We start from the raw sequence: 25,199 nt of genomic DNA, 5'->3' as shown, positions 1-25,199 counted from the left end.
CACTCATCATTTTCCACCAGCAGTAACATAAATATATGTTGCATGGTGTTAACAGTCTGAGCAACTTGTGTGCCAGAGGTGCTAAAAATGTCAGTGTAACACTCCAAAGGTACAAGTCATGTGTTTTTGTTGCTTTAGTGTGTCCTTTGATAACATTACACTCTTATAGCAAGTTAATATTAGCTTGTAAGCACTGATTGAGGTAGCAATAAATCGCCTTACATTTGTTTGGCTGTGTTTTTCACTCACAATTCATAAAGCAGTACAAACTTTACAGCTGCCCCTGATCAGCTGTGTTATTTAAGATGCACTCTGGCACTCACTACAAACACCTTTTCAATTCAATTCAATGTAATTTTATTTATACAATGCCAACAACAATTACAGTTGTAATTACAATTACAGCAACAGTTGCCTCAAGGTGCATTATACTGTAAAGTAAAAACCTTACAATAATACAGAAAAACCCCAACAATCAGAAAATCCCCTATGAGCAAGCCCTTGCAAACAGTGGGAAGGAAAAACTCCCTTTTAACAGGAAGAAACCTCTGGCAGAACCTGGCTTAGGACCATTTGTAGGCAAGGAGAGAGAGAGACACTTTACCATCTAACTGTACTTTTGAGAGTATGCACAAAGCTATAGCTCAATAAAGGGATCTTTACTGCAGTCAGCTTCTTGATATCTATGCTTTAAAAACTCCCCATTCTTGTTATTAAAGACATGTCTAAAACTGTGCACATGCCTTCTTTTTTGAACCATGTCTGTTATTGATTTGGGGGAAATGGGAATAGTTAAAGGCCTCATTAAGACATGGCTCTAGTGAGCCACGTGAAATATTCACCTGGCGACATTTTCTTTCTTACATTTTCTGTACATGTAATTCCTATGAAGCAAAAGAAAAACTTGAGATTTTCTAAATGCTTAGTTTTACACAGTTTTTTCTACTCTTGTGATGTCAGTGGGGGCAAATATTGCTATGATGGTCATCTCAAGCACACAGTTCTGGATATGGAATAGAAACCACCTTTCTTTTTGTGAGGAAAAGTCATAGTCAGATGGTTACTATTGAGACAGAACAAAAAAAATGGTTTTATAGACCAGAAAATAGTTAAAGTAAAGCAAGTAAGATGTAAGAATTTGTACATTAAGTGGACTGGTACTTAGAGAAATGTTTGTTCTACTGTAGTTGAGCATTTAAACCACTTTTTTACTACAAGCCGCATTCATACAGTACTTTGGTCTATGCCTTTAAGTATTTTCTGATTATCACACTCAGGCACAATTTGGGGTTTGGGATCTCACTCAAGGACACTGAAGTTCAAATCGCTGCCCTTCCAATTGGTAGACAACCTGCTCTACCTTCTGAGCCACAGCTGTCACATAGGGAAATGTTGGATGTTGTGTATGATAACACCACTGATGCATCAATTGGATTTGAGGCCGGAGTACCCCACTCTAAAGATGTGTTAGTTGTTAGTTTATGCCAGATGTTACAGGAGCCAAACTTTACAAAAAGTTCCAAAAACCTTTATTTGGAACTAGTATTTGGGAATCAAGGTGTGTTTTTTTTTTGTTTTTGTTTTTTTTTTAGCAAATAGGAGACAAGCTTTTGTGCTCTTTTTGGTCAGCAGTGGTTTTTACTCTCCCAGGGGTGCCGTTTTTGCCCAGTCTCTTTCTTGTGGCTTTTTTTTTTTTCAGATAGGTTCCAGGGCCCGTATCCCTAAAGAATCTTTGTGCAAAAAGTGGCTCCTAGCGGCCAAATTCTAAGAAAATTCTCAGAGTCATGACGTTTTCTTAGAATTTCCCCTAAAAGTGACATGACAATCCCAGTTAATATAAAAGCTATTCCTCAAGATTCCTAGCGCTTAAAAGGGCTCCTAAGGCGAGATCTGCTAAGAGCAGGGAAGAGGACTTTTAGTGGCTTAGGAGTTCCCCTAAGCAGCTGCACAAAATGGCCAACAGAAGAGGCAGGAGAGATATCCTGCAAACACTGGATGACAGGGAATTATTGAGATGCTACAGATTGGATCGTGCAGGAATCATGTTTGTGGTGGATCTCCTTAGAGATGCAATTACTTCACCAACTCGACGCCACAACGCTATTACACCGGAGACGAAAGTAATCACAACCCCGAGGTATTTGGCAACCAGGAAAATGCAACAATGCAGCAGTGATGACTTGGGTCTGCAATCACAGACATTGCTAAAAGCTGAGCCGTGTTACCCTCGTTAAGACCACACTGGACTTGTAACGTTGTGATTTCTACTTCATTAAGGACAGCCTCTTGAGATAGGCCATCTTGTTTTCAACGGGGTCCATATGGGAGTGAAAGTACAAAATATGCCAGCTAGGATATTAATATGAGCAAATAAGACACGAATCATTATTTGAACAGGGTGTAATGAGTTTAAGTTTTCACATATTTTAGATTCTAATGGCTATAACCCCTACAGCTTACTATTCATTTTCCAGATATTTTCTTGAATGTGAAATATTATTTACAATTACAGTCAGCATAAGATTAGAGTATATAATATGTTTATTGATTTGAGGGTACATCCTTTGCTCATTATCACCAAAAGCTCATTTCCATCAAACTTGTAGGATCAACCAATCACGGCTTTTGAAATGATGACTCATACCTAGCAACGGGGTCAACCACACCTCCTCACTAAGATAGGATTTTCCATCCATTCCTTGCTCAGAGTTCACTGAAAATGTTCTGGAATCACTTCTAAGCTAAAACTCCTGGGCCCTGTTTCAGGAAGCCGGTTTAGTGGAAAAACTGAGTAAGTATACCCTGAGTTAACGAAAACTCTGGGTTTTCGGTTTCACAAAGCGAGTTCAGCTGCAGCCTGAGTGAGTCACTATGACGACACACTCCGTGAAGCTAACCTGCCCCCTAGCAGGTTTACTACAACTAACCCTGACTGTCTCCGCCCCTTTGTCGGAAACCTGACAGTAGGAAGTGTCGGACATGGCGTGCCACTTCCTTGAAGAGCCAGTAGATCGTGAAGCCCAAATTCTCCGCAGAGCTCTCCGCCGGGAGAGAGTGATCAGAGCGCGTTTGGACATTTTATCATTTCCTGATGATTTCCTGTGCGAACGTTACCGTTTCTCAGCACAATCTATAATTTATTTGGATAACATCCTCAGGCCATATATTACGCATGTGACACATCGCGGACATGCTCTCAGTTCATTGCATATTATTTGTATTGCACTTCGGTTTCTTGCAAACGGGAGCTTTCTGTATAATATTGGTGACGCTGAGCACGTTTCCAAGGCTACCGTCTGTCGGGCAGTCAGGAATGTTACAGTTGCACTGAAACGTCTCGTGTACTCGTCTGTGGTGTTCCCCGGTCACAGACCCACAAGATTTATCAAAGAGGGATTCCACAAAATTGCAGGTATCAGGATGAACAAAACTCAATTTATGATGTGGTGATACTTGGACTACTACTTAAATTGCACATTTATTTTCAGGGTTCCCAGGCGTGATTGGCTGTACAGATGGCACTCACATTCCAATCATTGCTCCTTCAGTAAATGAAGGAGACTATGTGAACAGGAAGTCTTTCCACAGCATTAATGTACAGGTACATAGTTCCCTGTAGCATGTCAAACTAACAAATTATTTCATTATAGTAATGGATGCTAATTTGTGTTCTCTGCACTGTGAAGATCATATATGATGCTGCCAACATTATCACAAATGTGGAAGCCAAGTGGCCAGGCTCTGTCCATGACTCACAAATATTCCGTGAATGTACACTGAGCACAAAATTTGGACATGGTGAGTTGAGAATACTTTAAAATATATAAAGACCAATTGCTTCAGGGACATTTGAACTGAAGTGTACCCTTCTGTCTTAGGAGAGTTCACTGGCTACTTGCTTGGTGATAGGGGGTATCCATGTTTACCCTATTTGCTTACCCCTTACCCTGACCCTGAACCGGGCCCACAGCAGCGATATAATCTGGCTAATTGCAGGACAAGAGCCAGAATTGAAATGACTATCGGAATGCTTAAGGCCCGGTTCCAGTGCCTGCAAAGACTCAGGGTCACCCCAGAAAGGGCATGTGACATTATTGTGGCATGTGTGATTCTTCACAACATTGCCACAATTAGAGGAGAACACTGTCCTTCTGAACCAAACATCAGCAGTGATCCAAACCATGAACATCCTGACCCTCCCACGGACATACAAGATGGAAGCGCAGTCAGAGACACCATATGTCACAATCATTTCTTTTGACCCATCACCTCAACATGTTGAAAGAAGAATAAACAGATTTTTTGTTCAACTGGCTTTATTGGTCGCCTGTATTTCCTGTACACAAAGTATTAAAAGATGTAAACCTCATAAAGTGTCTCTGTTGCTTCCTCCTCTGTAACAGCTGTCAATGTTTCTTCATTATTTTCCTGTAGTAAAGAAATAGACAACATTGCTGTTCTACTGTAAACTCATATAATCTGTGGAGTATTACTCACAACTGCATGTTGGTCTGGCTCAACAGGAGGCTGCACCAGATGCAGTACACCATCACCATCAACTGATAGAATATGAGGTTTATACAGGTCACTTATAACTTACAAGGGACCAAATGGCAATTAACAAACATATACCAATCACCTTACACTTCATTGTCATTATGCTCTCAAAGACAACCAAGACTGAGGGAAGGCAAAATCAGTTGGAAAATAACTTCACTACAAAATAATTCATTATGGTAAAGAGTTTATCAAATGAATGTGTCGCACTGCAAAGGTGACTGTGAAGAAAGGATGTATGCACATCATGTATTATTTTGAATTTACCCCTTATGTAGGCACTTGTGTCTTGCGGGGTTATTGCCTCAGAGGATGTCCCCGCAGAGATGCCTTCGGCCACAGGGCGCCCACTGTTTTGGCTGAGGGCCAACTGCTCAGCCTCTGTGAGTGGTGGTGGAGGACCCCCACCTGTTTTTCGGGCCTCCGCTTTTTTTCTGTTGGCTATAACGGGCCACATTTGAGCATAGAGAGTAAGCAAATATGTACTTGTAATGTGCTCAGATAATTTCAATAAGTGCTTACAGAAAGAAAATTAATGTAGCCTCTAACTGCAATTGATTTACATGGGACAAACAGACCAAGCACTATGGCTCATAATACAATTACACCTTACCTGTTTGGACTATATTTTTATATTTCATTTTTACTTGCTGCCAGGCATGTTTGGGGCCTGTTGGGTTGCACCTGCGCTCACATCACATCACAAAATAAAATGTATAAAATAACAAATAAAATAACATATGATAAAATAACGTGTTAAATGGGTGGAAATCCCTCGATCAATGTTTAAATTAACACTCACGCATTGACTCTGTCGGCTATGTTTTGCCATGCATGCTTTTGCAGCTGTGGCTGTGTTACTTTTTTCCGCGGAATTTGCATGTTATCGGCATATGCTGCCATCAGAATTTCGGCCTCAAGCGCTGTGAAATACATTGACCGCGCCTTCTTTCCCTCCGTCTCCATGGTGACTCGCTTAATCTGTGCTCCGCTTATCATGGCTTTATGTATCCTCGTCCGCGCGCTTCACTTGGGGTTAAAGCAACTCCGCGTTGACTGAACTAATTGTTATCAGCCTTTCTGAAACGGAATATTCCGAGTTGGACAGTTCGGGGTTACTCAACCCTGAGTATCGTTTTTCACTCTGAGTTTTCCAAACCGGCTTCCTGAAACAGGGCCCTGGCAAGGAATTTTTAGGTTAAGTTAGGAGCTCTCTGAGAGGATTCTCAGAATCTTTAGGGATACGGGCCCTGGTGTGTTTGGATAGCTTTTTTCTCTCAAAAAATAAAATAATCATTTAAAAACTGTTTTTTGTGTTTAGCTGTGTTATCTTTGTCTAATATTACAATACGTTTAATGATCTGAAACCTACACAGGTGACAAAAGATAACAAAACAATAAAAAAAATAAGATTAGCAAAGGGGCAAGTACTTTTCACAGTACTGTATACAAATTAAAAAACAAAGCTGAGGCAGTGTTATCATGCAGAGCTCAGTCTGGCATGTCCAAAAATCATCTGATGGAAATGTGAACAGTAAGAATCAGCAAGGAAACATGGTGATGTGGAAATCAGTCTTCTTAACCGTGCTGACGGTCATCACTCACCCTGAGTCGAATGTAAATTGACCTGTTGACTATTTTCCTCCCAGTGGGAGTACAATGCTTCAGTATATAGTAAATCAGGAATTTAACTATTTATAATGTAGTTTTTTTTTTCTGCTTTTGCAATTTGTTCATGTAACACTGCTAGCATGCGGCCAGTACCGAATGAATGTGATTGATGACTTCAGGCAGCAGGCGCTAGCAGGGAAGAGGAAAAAAACAAACTGCTGTTAAAAGAAAATTGTTTTTTTTCCTTTTTTCTCCGATTACTTCACATTTAGTGGGGATAAAGTGAGTTAAATTATAGGGCTTGGTAATAGTTATGGACAGACATTTGGCACCTTCCTTCCTGTGCCATGCTGATAAAGAAAAGCAGAGAAAAATGCCATCCGCTCTCTCTGTTATGATTAGTTTGTTTGATCTCTAGTGGGTAAAAGTGGGAAAGAAGCTGACTGAGCAGATCCTTTGATGATTCGGCCAAATCGGCTAAGAGAATATAAACGAAGTGGCTAAAGCTATGATTCCAGTATGTATGCAAAGTATAATCTGCCTGATGCCAGCAACTTGTCAATTCAGTTGCTGCCACTAAAATAACTAAATGCTGTAATTTGACGGAGTGACTGCACTTGGGAGTTAAAATAAAGATTTGTAAACATCATAAATGTCACATTAGATATTTTCCAGAATCCACAATAATGTGCGGGGGAAAAAATCGAGCGTGGCATGTACACCATATCCCCCACACGGTAAACATTCCCATGTGTAGATGTGCAAAATAGTGCATTTTGTGTTGTAATACATGTGCTTCATTTGGTATCAAGGACCAGATAAAAGAACACGATTGTTCTTCGGGGGGGGGGGGGAAGGTTAATCTTGAACATAATCCATTCATTATAATTAATTTGTACTCGTGCTTCTACTAACAGGTGTCAGGCACGAAGAAAGGCTGCAAATTTATAATTTAGACAAGCAAAGTAGTAGAGTTTGCACAGTGCATTTTGATTAGAAGCAAAATATGCCCTTTGTCATATATCTTAAAAATAATTAGAGAGCAAAATAATATTGTTTTTGTATGCAGATAGGCCTGTTAGAAAAGTCAAAGAAAAAGGAATATTACACCATCCCACGAGAGGAGTGTGATAGTCTAAAATAAAGAGAATCAGAAATATAAAGATTAATGTGTGAGGGGGGGAAAAAACTTGGATATTCACTGAATAAGAATGGAAGACCTGTAAATACTAGCATACTTTGAAATCAGATTTATCAACAAGATAATCCCTGTGATTTTAGATCAAGTTTACCTCATTATCATTACCGTTGAGAGTTCAGACAGAGAACTGCCTTTAATTGCACTTTCAGAGAAATAAATATAATAAATGAATGAGGTGGTGGCATTTGTGTATTGGGAACTTCACTGGTTTCATTATCCAAACTGTTGCGCCTTCTCACAAACATTGTCATATTTAGATCTGTGGTGTGATGAGGTCCATCCTTGCAAAGTGAAACACGAACAAAAACGTCTGAAGTTGGTAAATTCAGTCAAACACACCCCGTCCCTAACTGGTTTTATGACTTAATGATCTCAGTTTCTTTCTCTTCCATTGATCTTTTATTGACCCTTACTGTTAGTCACACAATTACATTTACAGAACTAACTTTAAACAAAAGACCGGCATTTATTTACTATGGATTACTCTCTGTTTTCCAGACATTGACGAGTGCAGTTTGCAGACACACACCTGCTGGAATGACAGTGTGTGTGTGAACCTCCCAGGAGGCTATGACTGTGTGTGCACATCTGGTCCAGGCTGCAGTGGTGACTGCCCACAGGAAGAAGGAATGAGGCGCAATGGAGAAGATTGGAAACCCAGCTTTGATCGCTGTGCTGTATGCTCCTGCAAGGTATAGAACATGATCACGTGCATACACATTTATTGCAATAAGCAATACTGTTGTTAACAGTGGAATTTTTTTTTGAACTTCAACCAGGACCTGAAAGTGATCCATAATCTTGTCTCTGACCTCCCATGAATGAGTTTTTATTATGACCAGGTGTATTATGGGTGGATCATAGCTTTTTGGTCATCCAAGGACAGTAAAAAAATAAAATAAAACCATGTGAGCACCAGTCAATAGTTTGACATTCAACTCAATGCAGTTCAATTTTTATTTATACAGTGCCAAATCCTTACACCTCAAGGAGCTTTATATTGGAAGGTAAAAACCCTATAATAATAGAGAAATGACTCCCAGACTAGATTGATTTTAAATTTGATTCTTGATTTAATAGGTAGCTGATGAAGAGAGGCTAATATGGGAGAAATATGCTCTCTCTTTCTAGTCCGTGTCAGTACTCTCACTGCTGCAATTTGGAACTGAATGCTTTATAGGACACTTTAAAGACAACAACAACAACAACAACAACAACAACAACAACAATAATAATAATAATAATGAATTACAGCAGTTCAGCCTAGATGTGATAAATGCATGAACTAGTTTTCAGCATCACTCTGAGACAGGATGTTTCTAATTTTTTATGTTTTTATGTATATAAGACATTCCTTCTGTTTAGCTAATTGGTGTGTGTCATCTGGATTCATGGATAGATAAAGCTGGGTATCATCTGCATGCCAGTGAAAATGTATGCTGTGCCTTTCAGTAATACTGCCTAAGGAAAACATGTATAATGTAAATATTATTGGTCCCACAATTAGTAATTGTGGAATTCCACAATTACTAATCGAATAATACAAAATTACACTTATCATCAGATACTTATCAAATCATTGACATGACAGTCATTTTCCATGAAATTTCATCAATTTAATAAATTGTAATTCTATAAAATACATTTGATATTCCAGAAAATACAGGAGCACTGGAAATGCAGCTGGCTTTATAAACCTGGAAGCAATACAATACTGAAAATACAGTCACAACATGAGTAACATGTGCACTGTCTGTTCAGTGAACTCGAACAGTAAACGCTGAAAGTGGAGTTGGGTTAGTAGGGAACGCAGAAAAATCTCCTCTTCCATTAGTTTAACCTCTTTCTTAATTTCAGTGAATTAGTTTTGCAATTTTTGCTGGCCTGATCCTATCGCACAGTTTCCTGTGCTTCCATTGTTTTTACTATGGATATTTCTACCACAACTGTGCTCCTCACAGCTAAACTTTTTCAGCTTCTCTCTCTCACTCTTTACAACAATGCAGCTGGAGATCCATAATCTTGTCTCTGACCTCCTGGAGAAATTTTACTGTATCTGAGGTTCAATGAATGATAAAAACTTTGCCAGCAGAGGCCAGACAGATCAATAACAGAGGCTTGCAATATCAGGATCAAGTCTGTTACTGTTACTCATCTGGATCTATAAACAAGGTTCATTATTTTATAACAGTAGGCAAGGGATATATTAATTATATCTCTATGCTTAATTCCTCTATTCCACACTATAACCTGCTCTGTTTAACAGCATGCAGAGCAGTAGTTTGACAGCAGCAGTCTGTGTTTTATAGGCTCGTAGGACAGGAAGTAGCCAGGAGTTCCTGTGCCAAAGTTGCATCCTGCTGATTCCAGCAGTAATCATTCACTGTCTGAAAGAACCTTTATTTGTAACAAAACAACAATATACTTAAGTAAAAGCTGAGATCTGGGAACAAAGCTACATTGTTACCGGCAGTTTGATATGATTCCAATGGAGTTGTTTAGAGGATTTCGACAAAGATTAGCAAAGCTGTAAAGGTGGAGATATCAGCAATAAACTTAGTGGCTACAGTGTTATAACAACTGATAAGAAGGATGGGCAAAACTATAAAAATAAGACTTAAAAATTCTCTTTAACATCCACACATTGTGCCTTCTACACATCTAAAAAACCTTTTAGTAGTAGTATTTAGCACACATAGCAATTACTGTAAGTGTGTAGATTAATTTGGCTAATGTATGCCAAGTTATGACACAAACACAAAGTATGAAACATTTCTGATCGTTCATACAAAAAAATCCCCACGCTCTTCTCCCATCTGTTTATGATTAGCCTGCATTACAGTGTGACAAATATTTTTGGCATCTTAATGACTCTTTTATGTGCTCGGGAGCCAGAATGAGATGGTGCACTGTTGCAGCAGGAAAGTGGAATATTGATCAGGTGTTTCTTTTTGAAGATAGCATCGGAGTGTGAGATTAATCTAAATCAGACAGAGAGTTATTTGGCCTGAAATACCAGCTAAGAGCAGTTGTTTCAACGATGCTTTATCGGCTTATGTATTTTAAAGTTTGCCACTAGGATATTTCTGCCCTGTTAAAAACTTTGGGTAAACTTTCTCTGGTACTTATAAGTTATGATGTTTCATTACGTTTCAAACTAGCGTCAAGTTGGAAATTAGTTAAATGTTTGAGATAATGCAGCCAGTGTTGGGATTAATGCATTACAAGGGATTACGTTACTGTAATCACATTATAATTTGCATTGCAAGGGTTCTTCAGTTATGTGCACACGTAGGGGATAGAAAGAAAATTAAACATCAGGCAAATATGTTTTTTTTTCCTTCTGTTGCAATCAACTGATTTCAGTTCGTGTTTGGAGGAAGAAAATGGTGGAGTGGGCCATGGGATTGCCAGCTTTTCAGCTTCCAGTTTTACAACGTTATTTAACGTTGTAAAAGTCCCGCGGCATGGAGCTATTTAGCTCCATGCCACGTGACTGTGTGCCAAGGTTCTCACAATCGGCCCCTTGTGTTGCAGAATTCCAACCAGAGGGGCCAAAGAAAATGTTATCATCCTTGTCCGAAATGAGATGTTCTGATGCTCCCTCAGAGAATTCACGGTGTGGCTCATTGTTAGCCTTGGGGGAAAAGGACAACATAGCTTTCGCAGCTGACCTCGGCATTGTCCACCAGCAGGAGGACAATGTCCTGGTGCCTTGCGTGGCCGACTCAATGTGCTCCATTGGTGCAACGACTGGAGACAGCATTGAGTTCTTCTTCGACAGGCTAGCCTGGTGGGCTAGCCTTTGACAAAGGCTTTTCAGGGTAAAGCGAGTGCAGTGTTCGCATGAACCCGGTTTGGAAACAGCCGCTTAGGCGTGTTGCACATCACACAAGCGTCATGTGTATCTGAACCTGAGATTTTCCTACCGCAGGGGTGGAATTCTGGGCAGCTGGGCAGCAGTCTGCCATGTTAGGGAAGCTTGGTATAGCTGGCTTGGAATGGCGAGACAGCTAACGAATGTTTAAAAGAGAACTACCTGATTAATGCTAACACAACTGCAGGTCTTTGCAAGTATCTGCACAGACAGCATGCTAACAGAAAGCTAGCCAAGGACCCCGAGTGATTTTATAGTTGAGTGCATGCCAACCCCAGCCCAGCGGCCAGAACCTGAACAAGTAGCAAAAGCAGTGATGAACTGTCAGGACTGAAGCCTCTGTTTTTACCTGTTTATGTTTCTGAAATAGAATCACTCTGGTGATCATTTTGAAGTCTCTTTGTCTGGTAGCGATTAACTGTGATAAACCATCAAATTAACAAATCTTACATTCAGAGCCAGAAAACCAAACCAAAACCAAATGCTTGCAATTGTGCAATCAGCAGCTGCAAATGTGAAAGAATTCAACGCCACAGGTACATTGGTTTTTATTCCAGCTGTTGAAGGGGTGTTGAAGGGAAGTTTGATATGGGATGCTCACTGAATGTAAGCAAGCAGTGATCTGGTGTCTTGGGACCAGCAATGAGAATCGCTTGTGACTGTAGGGGAGCCACAAAGTTAGTGTAGTCGGTGAAAAGAGAGGGAAAAGAGAGGGAAATTAAAGATGAACATATCAGAAATAACAGACTGAAAAAGCCACAAATTAGAAAGATGGTAAATGGACTGGTTCTTTTATAGTGCTTTTCTACTCTTCTGCGCACTCAAAGCGCTTTACACAACTTGTGCATTCACATGCATTCACGCAAGCACATTTTGTTAGTGCTTTCTAACTAACATTCGCACCCACATTCATACTCCGATGGATGCATCGGAGAGCAATTTAAGGTTAGTATCTTGCCCAAGAATACAGGGAGTGCAGAATTATTAGGCAAATGAGTATTTTGTCCACATCATCCTCTTCATGCATGTTGTCTTACTCCAAGCTGTATAGGCTCGAAAGCCTACTACCAATTAAGCATATTAGGTGATGTGCATCTCTGTAATGAGAAGGGGTGTGGTCTAATGACATCAACACCCTATATCAGGTGTGCATAATTATTAGGCAACGTCCTTTCCTTTGGCAAAATAGGTCAAAAGAAGGACTTGACAGGCTCAGAAAAGTCAAAAACAGTGAGATATCTTGCAGAGGGATGCAGCAGTCTCAAAATTGCAAAGCTTCTGAAGCGTGATCATCGAACAATCAAGCGTTTCATTCAAAATAGTGAACAGGGTCGCAAGAAGCGTGTGGAAAAACCAAGGCGCAAAATAACTGCCCATGAACTGAGAAAAGTCAAGCGTGCAGCTGCCAAGATGCCACTTGCCACCAGTTTGGCCATATTTCAGAGCTGCAACATCACTGGAGTGCCCAAAAGCACAAGGTGTGCAATACTCAGAGACATGGCCAAGGTAAGAAAGGCTGAAAGACGACCACCACTGAACAAGACACACAAGCTGAAACGTCAAGACTGGGCCAAGAAATATCTCAAGACTGGTTTTTCTAAGGTTTTATGGACTGATGAAATGAGAGTGAGTCTTGATGGGCCAGATGGATGGGCCCGTGGCTGGATTGGTAAAGGGCAGAGAGCTCCAGTCCGACTCAGACGCCAGCAAAGTGGAGGTGGAGTACTGGTTTGGGCTGGTATCATCAAAGATGAGCTTGTGGGGCCTTTTCGGGTCGAGGATGGAGTCAAGCTCAACTCCCAGTCCTACTGCCAGTTTCTGGAAGACACCTTCAAGCAGTGTTACAGGAAGAAGTCTGCATCCTTCAAGAAAAACATGATTTTCATGCAGGACAATGCTCCATCACACGCGTCCAAGTACTCCACAGCGTGGCTGGCAAGAAAGGGTATAAAAGAAGAAAAACTAATGACATGGCCACCTTGTTCACCTGATCTGAACCCCATTAAGAACCTGTGGTCCATCATCAAATGTGAGATTTACAAGGAGGGAAAACAGTACACCTCTCTGAACAGTGTCTGGGAGGCTGTGGTTGTTGCTGCACGCAATGTTGATGGTGAACAGATCAAAACACTGACAGAATCCATGGATGGCAGGCTTTTGAGTGTCCTTGCAAAGAAAGGTGGCTATATTGGTCGCTGATTTGTTTTTGTTTTGTTTTTGAATGTCAGAAATGTATATTTGTGAATGTGGAGATGTTATATTGGTTTCACTGGTAAAAATAAATAATTGAAATGGGTATATATTTGTTTTTTGTTAAGTTGCCTAATAATTATGCACAGTAATAGTCACCTGCACACACAGATATCCCCCTAAAATAGCTAAAACTAAAAACAAACTAAAAGCTACTTCCAAAAACATTCAGCTTTGATATTAATGAGTTTTTTGGGTTCACATGGTTGTTGTTCAATAATAAAATTATTCCTCAAAAATACAACTTGCCTAATAATTCTGCACTCCCTGTATTTGGCATGCAGACTAGGGGAAGCCAGGAATCGAACCACCAACCTTCTAATCAGTAGATGACCTGCTCTTCCGCCTGAGCGACAGCCAAAGATGGCAGCGAGGAATACATTTGTGCAAACACACTGCCATGTGAAATGAAAGTGAGACTTAAAAACAAAGATCTTCTTTATTCAGCGTCATCCAGATTGAAAAACCAAAATGAAAAAATGAAACAGAAAATCAAGCTAAGTAAAAAAATAAATAACATTTTAGAGTTCTATAAAAGTTCTACAAAGATCAACAAGCTCCCTAAGTGAATTAATTTGAGAAAATTCAAACAATATTCTGTACGACTATGTTGTACATATCATACCCCCTTAAAAGAAAGACTGCTGTCTGCAGTCATCAAATTTATCAAACAGTTATTATTGAAAAAAGCAGTAAAGTTGTTTTGATTGGCACAAATGCATGTCATTGGCATTCAGACGTGGTCGTATTCCTTGTACTAAAAAGAGCAGCCTGCATTCATATTTTCTGCCAGCGCGATACAATTGGCAGTAATTTCCCCAGCAAGTCCAGGGTTGTAACTGTAAAGACCAAGGCCATCAGTACCGGCACCCCGGGACTCACAAGTTACTGTAGCAGGACAATATGCATCGATAAAACATTGGCTCTGTATTGCCCTTTTAATGGTATGCAGAATGACTTTATGGCCCTCATACATTTTCTAACAGCCTTTTTATGTAACATTTTTACATCTCCATTACACTGCCGTCCTGGGGCCAGACAGTGCTGGCTGTGCTGAGTAAAATGGACCATAAAGTTTTCTCCAGGTACAGACAGGGAGCCAATGACACAGCGGCTGGAAAGGCAGATCAGTCGGATTCTTCTGCATTTCACTTTGCCGCCCAACCCCTTCTAGTCTCATTTAGAGTGCTATTAAATTGCTTTTTTAAAATGGGAAAATGTAAAATTTGTTACAAGAAAATGAAATCACCCATAGGTATGTTTCTACATCTTTAGTGTCTTTTAGCCATTTAGTGTTCTCTTGATGCTTATATTAGATTAAAAAAACTTAGTTTAAGAAAAAGAAAGACAAACATCACCAGAGGATTTTTATTATAGATGTTTTCAATTATTAATCAAAGTGTTAAAAAGGCTCTTTGTTATGCTCTTTGTTCTTCAGGCTCTTTGTTATGACACACACTATTGAGCTCTGGTGCGTCCCACTTCTATCAATGACACTTGAGATGCTTTTATATCTTGACTAGAACACATCTGTGTCTAACTGAAATAACTGGACATAAATAGGAAATGTAAATCCCTGTCAGTGAAGTTACAAAGTTTTTGTCAGTTTAAGTCAGTATGAACCAAGCCATATGTCGAGTGAATCATCTACTGAGATGATGAAGGACTGAATATTTTCGACAGCCACCAACAGACTTTCTAGACCTGTCCACCTACAGGGTGGGCCATTTATATGGATACACTGTAATAAAATGGGAATGGTTGGTGATATTAAAGTCCTGTTTGTGGCACATTAGTATATTGTTTTTCTTGTGACATTACCAATAAGTTTGATGTGTCACATGGCCCTCTTCCTATTGAACAAACAAAAGTTGTATCCAAGATGGCCGACTTCTAAATGGCCACTATGGTCACCACCCATCTTGAGGAGTTTGCCCCCTCACATATACTAATGTGCCACAAACAGGACTTTAATATCACCAACCATTCCCATTTTATTACGGTGTATCCATATAAATGGCCCACCAGGCAACCAAGAACCCACTGGTGACTTTGACTGAGAGCCAGAGTTCCTTTGTGAATGCGGGAGAATGTTAAAGAAGGACAGTGTGGCGACAATTCCCAACACCTGGAATGGAGCAATCCAGACACTGATCAACATCCAATCAATAGCATCCCTTCAACCAAACACGATGATGATGGTGGTGGAAGCACCATGCTCTTGCGAGGCTTTGCTGCGATGGGTAATAAGATAAGTTAAAGAGATGCAGATGTAGACCATGGACGGTATAATAGGTGAGCTTATCTAACAAGACATCAACCACTGATTTCTAAAGTCTCGAACTCAAGCCTCAAGATTAGCATTTTCACCATCACCATTCTGGTTTCAACAAACTGGAGCTTGTCTGACTGTGAAACCCATTAGCTAATGACTTGTGACTGACAAGTCCTAATTTTTTAACAGAGTTTCACCATGATCTATAAAAAAGAAGTCATTCTTTATTAAATAGAACCCGAAACAAGTGACTGAGCCATGAAGCTAGCAGGAAATTCTTTACAGAGATCAAGACAGATACTGTAGCAATTTTTCCATAGACTTTCCCATAGAAGTCTTTACAACTGCAGCTTTACCATCCGGTGTCCTTTAGAGAGAATACAGGTTCAAGGCACTTTTGCATTATCCTCACTTTTCAAACCTGCTTTATATCATCCATGGTCCAGACCTGCTCTCAGTAGAGAATGCCCCCCACCCAGTTTGGTTGACTGTCAGCAAGACTTGTTGTCAAAAGTGCTTAACAAGTTACTAATTTTAGGCCAGACATATTTATATAAATCAGATATTAAATTTTAATTTAGAAAAAATAAACAACGTGCTTTAAAAGCCTGCTTGGTGTTCATGTTATTGTTTTGCAAATTGATGAGAGAGAGTGGGAGACATATGAAAAGGAGAAAGTCAGAAAATGCATTGTTTGTAAGGCTGTGCCTTGGTACGGCAACTTCAGGGTGTTCCCATTTGTCAAAGACAATGACGGATCATTTACACAAAAGTAAAAATCTGCCTCAGGAAAGTGCTCAAACTGTGTTTGTTCACAGTAATATTTCATGTTTATAGACCCATTATTTCATTTTTATATAAATCACAGTGAGTTTGAAGCCCTTTGTTTTACTGAGGGACACCTTTATTGTGTATTGGGTATTGTATTTTACTACCCAGAATATACAGAGATGATAAGCTACGTACATTATTTAAGCCAGTTTGCACCCCGATGTGTGTGACGTTTGTTGTTTAGGATGGGCAGACGTACTGCAGGCGGAGACCTTGTGACTGTGGAGACCCAGAAGAGGATCTGTTCTGCTGTCCTGGATGTGACAACAGGCCCAGCAGCCAGTGTCTGGATCAGAGCGGACGCACACTTTACCGCAGCGGAGCATCTTGGCTGTACGGCTGCCAGCAGTGCCGCTGCATGGTTTGTACACACACACACACACACACACACACACACACATTCACACAGAAGCTATTGTCCATTTTAAATAAAAGCAGGCAAGAGCTTTGTTGGAAGACACAGATCACATCAAAAAGACAAAACCCTCCTCTCCAACATGAAGCTCAGAGCAGGGCTTTAATTCATACCACTCCCTGATCTGCTGGTTAACTGTGTGTGTATGAGGGCTGAGAAAATTACCACCTCTCTAATTAGAGATGTGGCAACAGACCAGCGTGAGATCTGTAACTGAATTCTCTCTCTGTCTCACACACAAACACACACTAAAAAAAGAAAAGAAAAGAAAATTCACACACGCTATAGCAATTCTGGTGCTTTTTTTCATCACTGCCTGTGTCTCTGCAGGAAGGGGAGGTCGACTGCTGGCCTCTAGTTTGCCCCACGTTGATGTGCGAGTACACGGCAGTGGCAGAGGGCGAATGTTGCCCACGCTGCGTCACAGACCCCTGCCTGGCTGACAACCTGTTGTATGACATTCGGCAGACATGCAAGGACCCCGCAGGCATCGCCCGCCTCAGCGGAGACACATGGCATATGCCCAAATCACCCTGCACCACTTGCAAGTGCAAGGTAGGTCAATGCAGCATGAACAAACTAATTGTGTAGATTTTTAAACTATTTTTGAGCTTCAAATTGCCGGTTTGTAAAGAGACTATTTTAATTTATTTCAACCTGTCAACATTGCTATTATTAAGGCTATTGAGGGTTGATGGGGACTGCTAACTTTCTATGGCAGAGTTCCACAAAAACAGTGTACATCAGGGCAAGAAGCCCAAGCACAGTGTTGCTGTCTAGGAAAAGATCTGACATAAATCATTGTTTTCACATCTGACTGAGAGAAAACACAGAAATGAACCAATTTCCAACTCCAAGACCAACAGTCAGCTCTCTGTGTTGTAATAAAAAGCCATTACAATGAGTAAAAAAGTAACTAACCAGAGGGGTTGTTCTGATTGGCAGGGTTAGGGGCGGCTCTGCAAGGCACAAACGTATGCCAGCTGGACACAACATAAACCAGTGGGATCGTAGCAGAGCCGCCATAATGGCAAACATGCTAGGCTAAAGTATACAGGAGATCGCTAACTTGAAAACACTTTCCCCAAACCTCTGTTTGATATTCTTCCAGGGTCTGCAAATGGGATAAGACTTGTGGGTTTTAGATGTAAAAATGTCAGATGTTCCAAAAAGATCACAATTTTATCAGTAATGACAGCCATTACTGGCTGTTAGCAGAAAATCTTTGAGACTGAAAATGTGGCATAATCAATTTAGCTAATGTGTGCTAGAGGGCACACAGTGTCTATTTATATGTGTTCTAAGATGAATGCATAAAAGAAAAATGACTGTCAGAGATGATGTAAGGAGCATTTTTACCTTAAAAGAAGTGAACATGCAGATGACTGTGGCAGGAACGTGTCAGATCCACTCATTAGGTGAAGATAGGCTGCTGCCCCCTCACTTTAGCTTTTTTGGTTTTGCTTGTTTTCTTTGCAGTCAGAATACATAAAAGAGCAAAATGAGCACATCAAATACATAGACCTAAATCTACATTGTACTTTTCCATAGTTGTTACATAAACTGAATCAGTAGACTAGATACATATTTGCAGCAGTCTTTGCGTTGATGTGATTTTTGGACGTGGCCACATCGTGCCTGTGCTTTCTTGAATCACCAACCTAGTGTCACTCTGCAGCTCCGGGACACAATCTGAGACAATGTGCCACTGTTGGAGACAGTTTTTACGTCTGACCAGACAGGACCTTGTGTTCTTCACGGCCATAAATACAGAGGGCCCGTTACCCTTGATACATATTTTTGAGATATTAACCTTTTCATAGCGACTGTTCACTCCAGATCACAGTCCGTATGACAGTGAGAGCTGCTGACTATCGAGCGGAACTGGAAACTTCTTTTGGGAAAGATATATTGTGCTTCAGTTTCTCAGATGTGCCACTGCTTACCACCACAAATTCATAATCCCTATGCACTAGAGTGAAAGCATAAATCTCATGATATCAGTCTGATATCTCAAATGTATATGGGATAATGCTGACACTGTATAACTAGGTACCACTGTAATGACACTAGAGACATGAGGTTAACCACCCCAAATCCTTCTGTAAGTCAGGTGGATAAAAGTGATTTAGGCTGTGAAGTGAGTTATTAGCTTTACCATGCACAGTGTGGAACTGTATATTACATTTCACCTTATTTAATGCTCTCTCTTCTTTCCTATCTTGTCATGCCTTTCTGTTCAGAATGGAAGTGTTTGCTGCTCGGTGGATCTCGACTGCCTTCAGAACAACTAAAGCCCTCCCTCCTCCTCCTCCACGTGCCGTCCTCTTCTTCTCCTTTCACTATGGGACTGCCACATCCTCTCAACCATCTGACGACCTTCCCCTCAGACAGACGGACAGACTCTCGCATGCACATGTGCATGCCAGTGTGTGCACAAAAAAAGAAAATTTGCAAACACACACTGGACAGACTGGGGTGTCGCGGCTGTGCTTTTATGCTGTACCTCTGTCGACAAACAGCGACTGAGTGTGCGTGCGTGACTCAGGAGGAGACAGAGGCCCGAGTTGCTCTCACCACAGTCGCTGTGTTGTGTTTGTGTCTCTGTGTTCAATTCCATCCTTTCACGAAACGTCTTGAAACCTTTTTAAATGTCTCAAACCCGAAACCAGAGACAAACAGCCAGACGGATGCTGAGGGGCTCCGTCTGTCTACATTTGCTCAAACACGGGCTCTTTAATGCTTGGTCGCCTACAGGAAACTAAACATCCATTACTTTGGTAACCAAAAGGAATGCATCCACTTTACTGTGTTTTGTGTTACTGAATCAGGAGGTAGTTCAGTGTCATATTACAATGTTATGATGAAATGGGGTCAGTTTTCATTTCAGTACCAGAATTTTTGTGAGTAGCGTTTTTTTGTTTCTGTCACTGATATTGTCCATATTGTGCTAAAAACTTAGCAATAGCTTTTGGATGTCCTGATTTGTGTGAAATCCAAATGAATTTACAACATGTTGACCTCACGTCCTGGTGTCAGCATGATTTCCATCACTGATATTTCCCAAATAGTTGTGGACTACATTCTTCTTTGACATTACAAAAGTCACATCTTGAACACATCGTAATATACAAACTTCCATCTTTACATTTTTTGAGTGGTTCTCTGGCAAAACAGGTAGCAGTATAAACCATGTCAGTGGTGCACATTAGCTTTGCATACATCGTTAATGTTTCACCAAAACATCTAGCTGGCCCTGGACCCAGAAACTGAAATCTGCAATATTTGAGAGTCTAGAGCAGACTGATAATTTGACAATCTAGAAACCTGTCAGCTAATCAGGTGACGTAGATTTGGGGCGTAACACCCAACAGATAAAACTTCCTGTGCCTATTTGCCAGACATCATTTATGAATACTTAAAATACGTCAAAAAAATCAATAAATAAATTTTCAGATGATAGCCAGTAATTCTGATTCTTAACTCAGATGCAAGTACAACCTACTACAAGCTGAAGCCAGAAAAACTGTCCCTTGCCTACGGACTCTGATAGGCAGGTATCTGTTTACAGAGATTATGTATTAATTTATTATTCTCTGACACCATCAGTCCCATTTTAAAGGATTTTCCAGAAATAGCCATGACATGCAGTGTACCACAATAACGTTGACTCGCTTTTGAGCGTGGCTGCTTGGAACAGGTATTTATTACTGCTGGTAGATGTAGCTGGAAAACAGTCCTGCTTTCAGTCATCAAACCCTATAAATGCCACATCTATATTAAACCGCATCCCTGAGGCTCTGAACTGGGACAGACAACATGTCTGTCCTTCTGAGCCACTTCAGTTTTATAACACTCCCTCAACCACAGCATCTCGTCTTCAAATGAGGATGACTGCCAGATGCCTACACTTAACAACGGCAGTCAGGGTATGAAAAGCATCTGAAAGGTGTGTGGCGATGCACAGTGGATTCCTGCAGGCCAGAATGAGTGCCAGCCATAGTCATTGATTAAATCTGAGCTCGTGGAGGGTTGGACTTCTGCGGCGTCTCTCCGGGCTCCTCGGCTCTGCACCATATGGCACACCCAGGGTGGCAGGGACACAAAAAGTGAGCGCTGGAGAGGGATGCGGATAATTAAAGCATTGTCACGCAGCCCTGGATTTGATTATGCCAGAAGGTCACCAAGTGTTGAATCTGTTTACAGACAGCCAGGATTATTAAGGCAGGAGAGTCTTTACTGCTACAGTTCACACGTTCATAGTTACGCGGATGCTCTTGTCTCCTGTTCCCCTACCCTGTCCCTCAGCCCTCATCCACATTTGTCTGCACTGTCCTTAAGCTTTTCTCAAGAGTGTTAATGTTGACCCTCGAGTGTCACTGCCATCAGCCTATGTCGGTCAGTACCCCCCCCCCCCCCTCCCCCCCGAGGAAATTTTCAACACTATTTTCTTTTCTTTTTTCTTTAAATGAGTACTAAAAGCAAATTAGGTTTCAAGGCCACGACTTATGCTGCAGTTATATAACATGATTGTTATATAACTGCAGAAATCTGATGTGAAATGTTCACCCTCTGATCAAATAAGCAAAAAAATTGTTATTAGGTAATCCTTTGTTGCGCATCAACTTACCACTCAGTTAATTTTTGGCAGCTGTAATAATAACTGGGGTTTCCTTTCAAAGTTTCGACAGTTAGGGCCTTCTCTCTCTCGATTTCTCCTTCGTGTTTGAATCTTCTGCACTCAGTCAGTGCAGATATCAGGACTCATTTTCCTCCTTCAGAAGAATCCATTCGTCGTGTCAGGATGAAAAACAGCTTTCAGGTTGAGATAATCCTTCACAGTGGAAATGAAACTTTCATTTTTTTTAATTGTGAAGACATGGAAATCAGTTGGTGAGCTGCAAAAAAGCCTAGTCCAAAATACATAACTTTTACTGCAGTTGTCTTATCAAGACAATAATCCATCGTCATGAGTAATCCGCTTGCTGTACCATATTTCTGTCATAGCGGCAAACAAGATGGTATCGAGGAGCAGGTTGTAAACAGGTCTGAGACTGAGATGAACAAAATCCAATGAGGCTAAAGGGCACCAAGGCAAGAAATTGGAGAGGTACATAGTCTATAATAATGAAATTGGCTCTTGTACCCAAAGAAAACAGCCTTGTCATTTTCATTTGTACAACTTTAGGATAAGAGCAAATGACTGCAAGTGCTGCAAATGCAAGAGATCCTGGAAAAGGCTTCATTGCAATCCATAGGATCTTCTCTAGGCAAGTTTTAAAAAAAAAAGTATTTTTCTGTAGAAATCCTAGACTATAAAGAATACCAGAGGGATTCAGTTTTATTTATATTGCTCCAAGTCACAACAAGGCACTTTATACTATAAGATAAAGATCCTACAATAATGCAGAGGAACCTCAACAATCAGGTGACCCCCAATGAGCAAACACTTGGCAACAGTGGGAAGGAAAAACACCCATAACAGCAATAAACCTCGAGAAGAACCAGGCTCAGGGAGAGGCAGCCATCTGCCCTGACCCCCAGAAGTCTAAACCTACTGCAGCATAACTAAGGGATGGTTCAGGGTCTAGGTCATTAGTTTTGTTGGTGAGTTCTTCCACCTTTGCCATCTTGGCTTTCTTTAAACTATCAGTGAGGAGTGGATCTGCCTGTAATCGAAAGATACTATACAATAAGTTCATATGGAATCTTTTCAGTGACAAGGTATTGTACCAAAACCCAGCAATTAAAACCATGAACTCATCAATAAAATGTTCACTGAGCTGAAGGCTGTTTTCAAAGAGACTTCTGTACAACCATCAGGCGTGTTGCAACAAGATGACCCACCCCTTGTTTGCCATTAAAAAAAGAATGCAGAAGCTGCAACCCATTTGCATAGCAATAGGACAACTCATGGTAAAATTGGGACATGTTACAATTGTTATAGTCTGCACTGGCTTTAATATATATATATATATATATATATCAAAAAAACATTTTATGTAATTTAACTGGTATTTAAAACAGTTTTAGGTATGACCTCGCTTTTTGGAGTTGAGAGCAATTATTACAGCATGTCCTCCTTAGCCACGATGTCCTTGTATCACCTCTCCTTACACTCTAAACACTCTAATACCGAAATTGTCAACTGTGGACAAAGTACACATACAGAAGGGGAAAAAAAGATGATGTAAATGTTTTCTGTACCCATCAAAAGCAAAAAAAAATCAAAGGAAACAAAAGCAGATAATTGTACAAAGTTTCAGATTGCTCTGTTGACTGATTTGATATGAACTACGTCTACTAAAAACCACTGTTTGCAAACTGTGTGTAAGTGCTTTTACATACTGACAATGTGATACAACTCTGCAGTTTTTTAAAAATTCCCATTGTGTTCATGAAAAATGTATTCATTTTAGTGGACTACGTTTCTTATCTCGTGGGATAGGCTCTGTTTTTGCTTGTAAATACTGTGTAAAGGGGAAGGTCACTGTAAAGAAAGTAAGACTATGAGGATAATTTTCACTACCACAGCTTCTTTGGAACTGAGCGTTGCAAGCTGAATATGAGAGAAGCAACATTTCTATTGTTTTTACTATTTATTTTTCTATTCTTGCTCTAACCTGTTTAGTATTGTATCCGTCATAGATTCATGTCTTTTCACTGTTTTAGGATAACACAGTTTTGATTAGCCTGTGTGTATATATTCTGATCTCTAATCGGTGTCCCTTACTAAGAGTCGGCAGAGGTGGAAATCAGACTCGGAAATCAGAACCTGCATAGATAAGCGTCTTTTCTAAGCGCCAGGACAGGCTGCTCACTGCATTCATGAGCTTTTTTTTTTCTCCAACATGTTTGTATGATCTGAAGTGAAACATGACTTCATGGAAATCAGACAACATAGAACCATGTACACATGTAAAGAAAATCGAAAATCTTGAAAATGTTCTTGTTTCAGTTTCTGCTAAAAAAAAAAGAAAGAAAGAAAGAAGGAAGGAAGGAATTGGGGGGGGGCATTGTGTTTTATCCTTTTATGTCTGACTTTTTAAAAAAATAACACAAGTTTAGGACTTTCGAGCTCCTGATGTGCCACTTCATGTTTTATAGTGGACTATGGCAGAGGAATCCCCTGGTCTGTTCACTGCTTACTCTTCAGATCAGAGTGGCCAACCTAACTGTACTCAAAGGGTTAAGTGTCATTTGAAGACTGTGTTGTGATAAGAATTTGCTGTAAAAGAAAAAAAAATTCAGTTCGGTTAATAAACATTTTAGTTGTTTACATTATTACTTCTGTGTATTTGCCTTTAAAGTGTGATGACGGCCGATCGTTCCAATCTCAGGTAGATGAGCCAAAGTTTTTAAAAAATAAATATATATTTCATATTTGGGGCAATCGCGACAGATGGCCAAACAGCTCACCTGCCACGTCATTCACCGGCGCCGTAAATGAAAGCAAGATTTCAGAGCTTTCAATAATGAAAGCAAACCCAGCATCAGGATACAGTCCTGTTAAAGTCTTTCATGTTTCTACTTTTATCAGCACTGCTGTTTTCTATTTCCTTCAGGAAAGGTATGAAAGGCTGCGTGGCAGTAAAGATAAGTACATCCTTTTGATGCTTTAATGGAGCGCTGCTGTGCCACTAGGAGCCGGTACAGCGATGCTTTTGAAGCAACGCTGTGGGGGAAAAAAAGTCTTAAAGTTGAACAACGTACCTAATGTTTTATATTTTTGCTACAACACCACAATCAATACAGAACACAGGCACAAGGTGTACAAAGTGTACAAAATTCACAAAGTCCCTAAAAGGCAACTATTCCCCAAACACATTTCTTTCAACATAAAATACGGTTTTCTGCCAAGATTTTGGTTACTCTGCCAGTTTTAGAAAGAACCTGATTATTATCCTTCTTTTAAAGCCACCTTTGCTTCAGTCTTAACATTCGAGGATTTGCCACCTTATGCTGTTTTTACAGAGCCCTAAACTTAGACATCATCCAACAGAGGTGCTTAGGAGAATATTAGTGTCTGATTTGGTTCTGTAACCTGCCAATTCCCAACTGCAAAGTCCAGGTGTCGCTGAAATTCACTTTGTGGACACAGAGCTGGTAACTGTCTAGTGCATTCACTTCTAGCAACAGGATGTTTTGTGGGCAATCCATCTTGTACACTTTCAAAACACCA

The 25,199-nt window shown here is 40.4% G+C and overlaps 3 protein-coding genes across 6 annotated transcripts in view; 2 read left to right on the top strand and 1 right to left on the bottom strand.

Annotated features, from left to right (window-relative positions):
• LOC309707913 (protein kinase C-binding protein NELL1-like) overlaps positions 1-24,308 on the top strand; it is a 310,101-nt gene extending 285,793 nt beyond the window's left edge. For both annotated transcript variants that reach the window (XM_082535507.1, XM_082535506.1), the window contains 4 exons: positions 7,868-8,061; positions 16,787-16,963; positions 17,348-17,572; positions 19,261-24,308. In XM_082535507.1, the coding sequence (XP_082391633.1) occupies positions 7,868-8,061; positions 16,787-16,963; positions 17,348-17,572; positions 19,261-19,311 (647 nt within the window). In that variant the 3' untranslated portion in view covers positions 19,312-24,308. The remainder of the gene's footprint in view (positions 1-7,867; positions 8,062-16,786; positions 16,964-17,347; positions 17,573-19,260) is intronic.
• Positions 1-25,199, bottom strand: part of LOC309708086 (uncharacterized protein) — a 78,180-nt gene that overhangs the window by 5,542 nt on the left and 47,439 nt on the right. The gene's annotated exons all lie outside the window — the stretch shown is intronic.
• On the top strand, positions 2,771-4,688 carry LOC309707993 (putative nuclease HARBI1). 2 transcript variants are annotated; one of them, XM_082535673.1, is made up of 4 exons: positions 2,819-3,412; positions 3,489-3,601; positions 3,687-3,798; positions 3,879-4,688. In XM_082535673.1, the coding sequence occupies exons 1-4, from the start codon at positions 2,980-2,982 to the stop codon at positions 4,259-4,261; spliced, it is 1,041 nt and encodes a 346-aa protein (XP_082391799.1). In that variant the 5' UTR covers positions 2,819-2,979; the 3' UTR covers positions 4,262-4,688. The 2 variants fall into 2 exon arrangements, 1 of the variants encoding a protein (XP_082391799.1); XR_014277147.1 differs by lacking the exon at positions 2,819-3,412 and adding an exon at positions 2,771-2,791 and having other exon boundaries at positions 3,687-4,688.

This window comes from Aulonocara stuartgranti (genome assembly GCF_965226115.1).
Source record: "Aulonocara stuartgranti genome assembly, chromosome: 1".
In the NCBI taxonomy this organism is placed as follows: domain Eukaryota; kingdom Metazoa; phylum Chordata; class Actinopteri; order Cichliformes; family Cichlidae; genus Aulonocara; species Aulonocara stuartgranti.
Note: the sequence above shows the minus strand (reverse complement) of the source record. Positions and strands in the feature narration are given on the sequence as shown.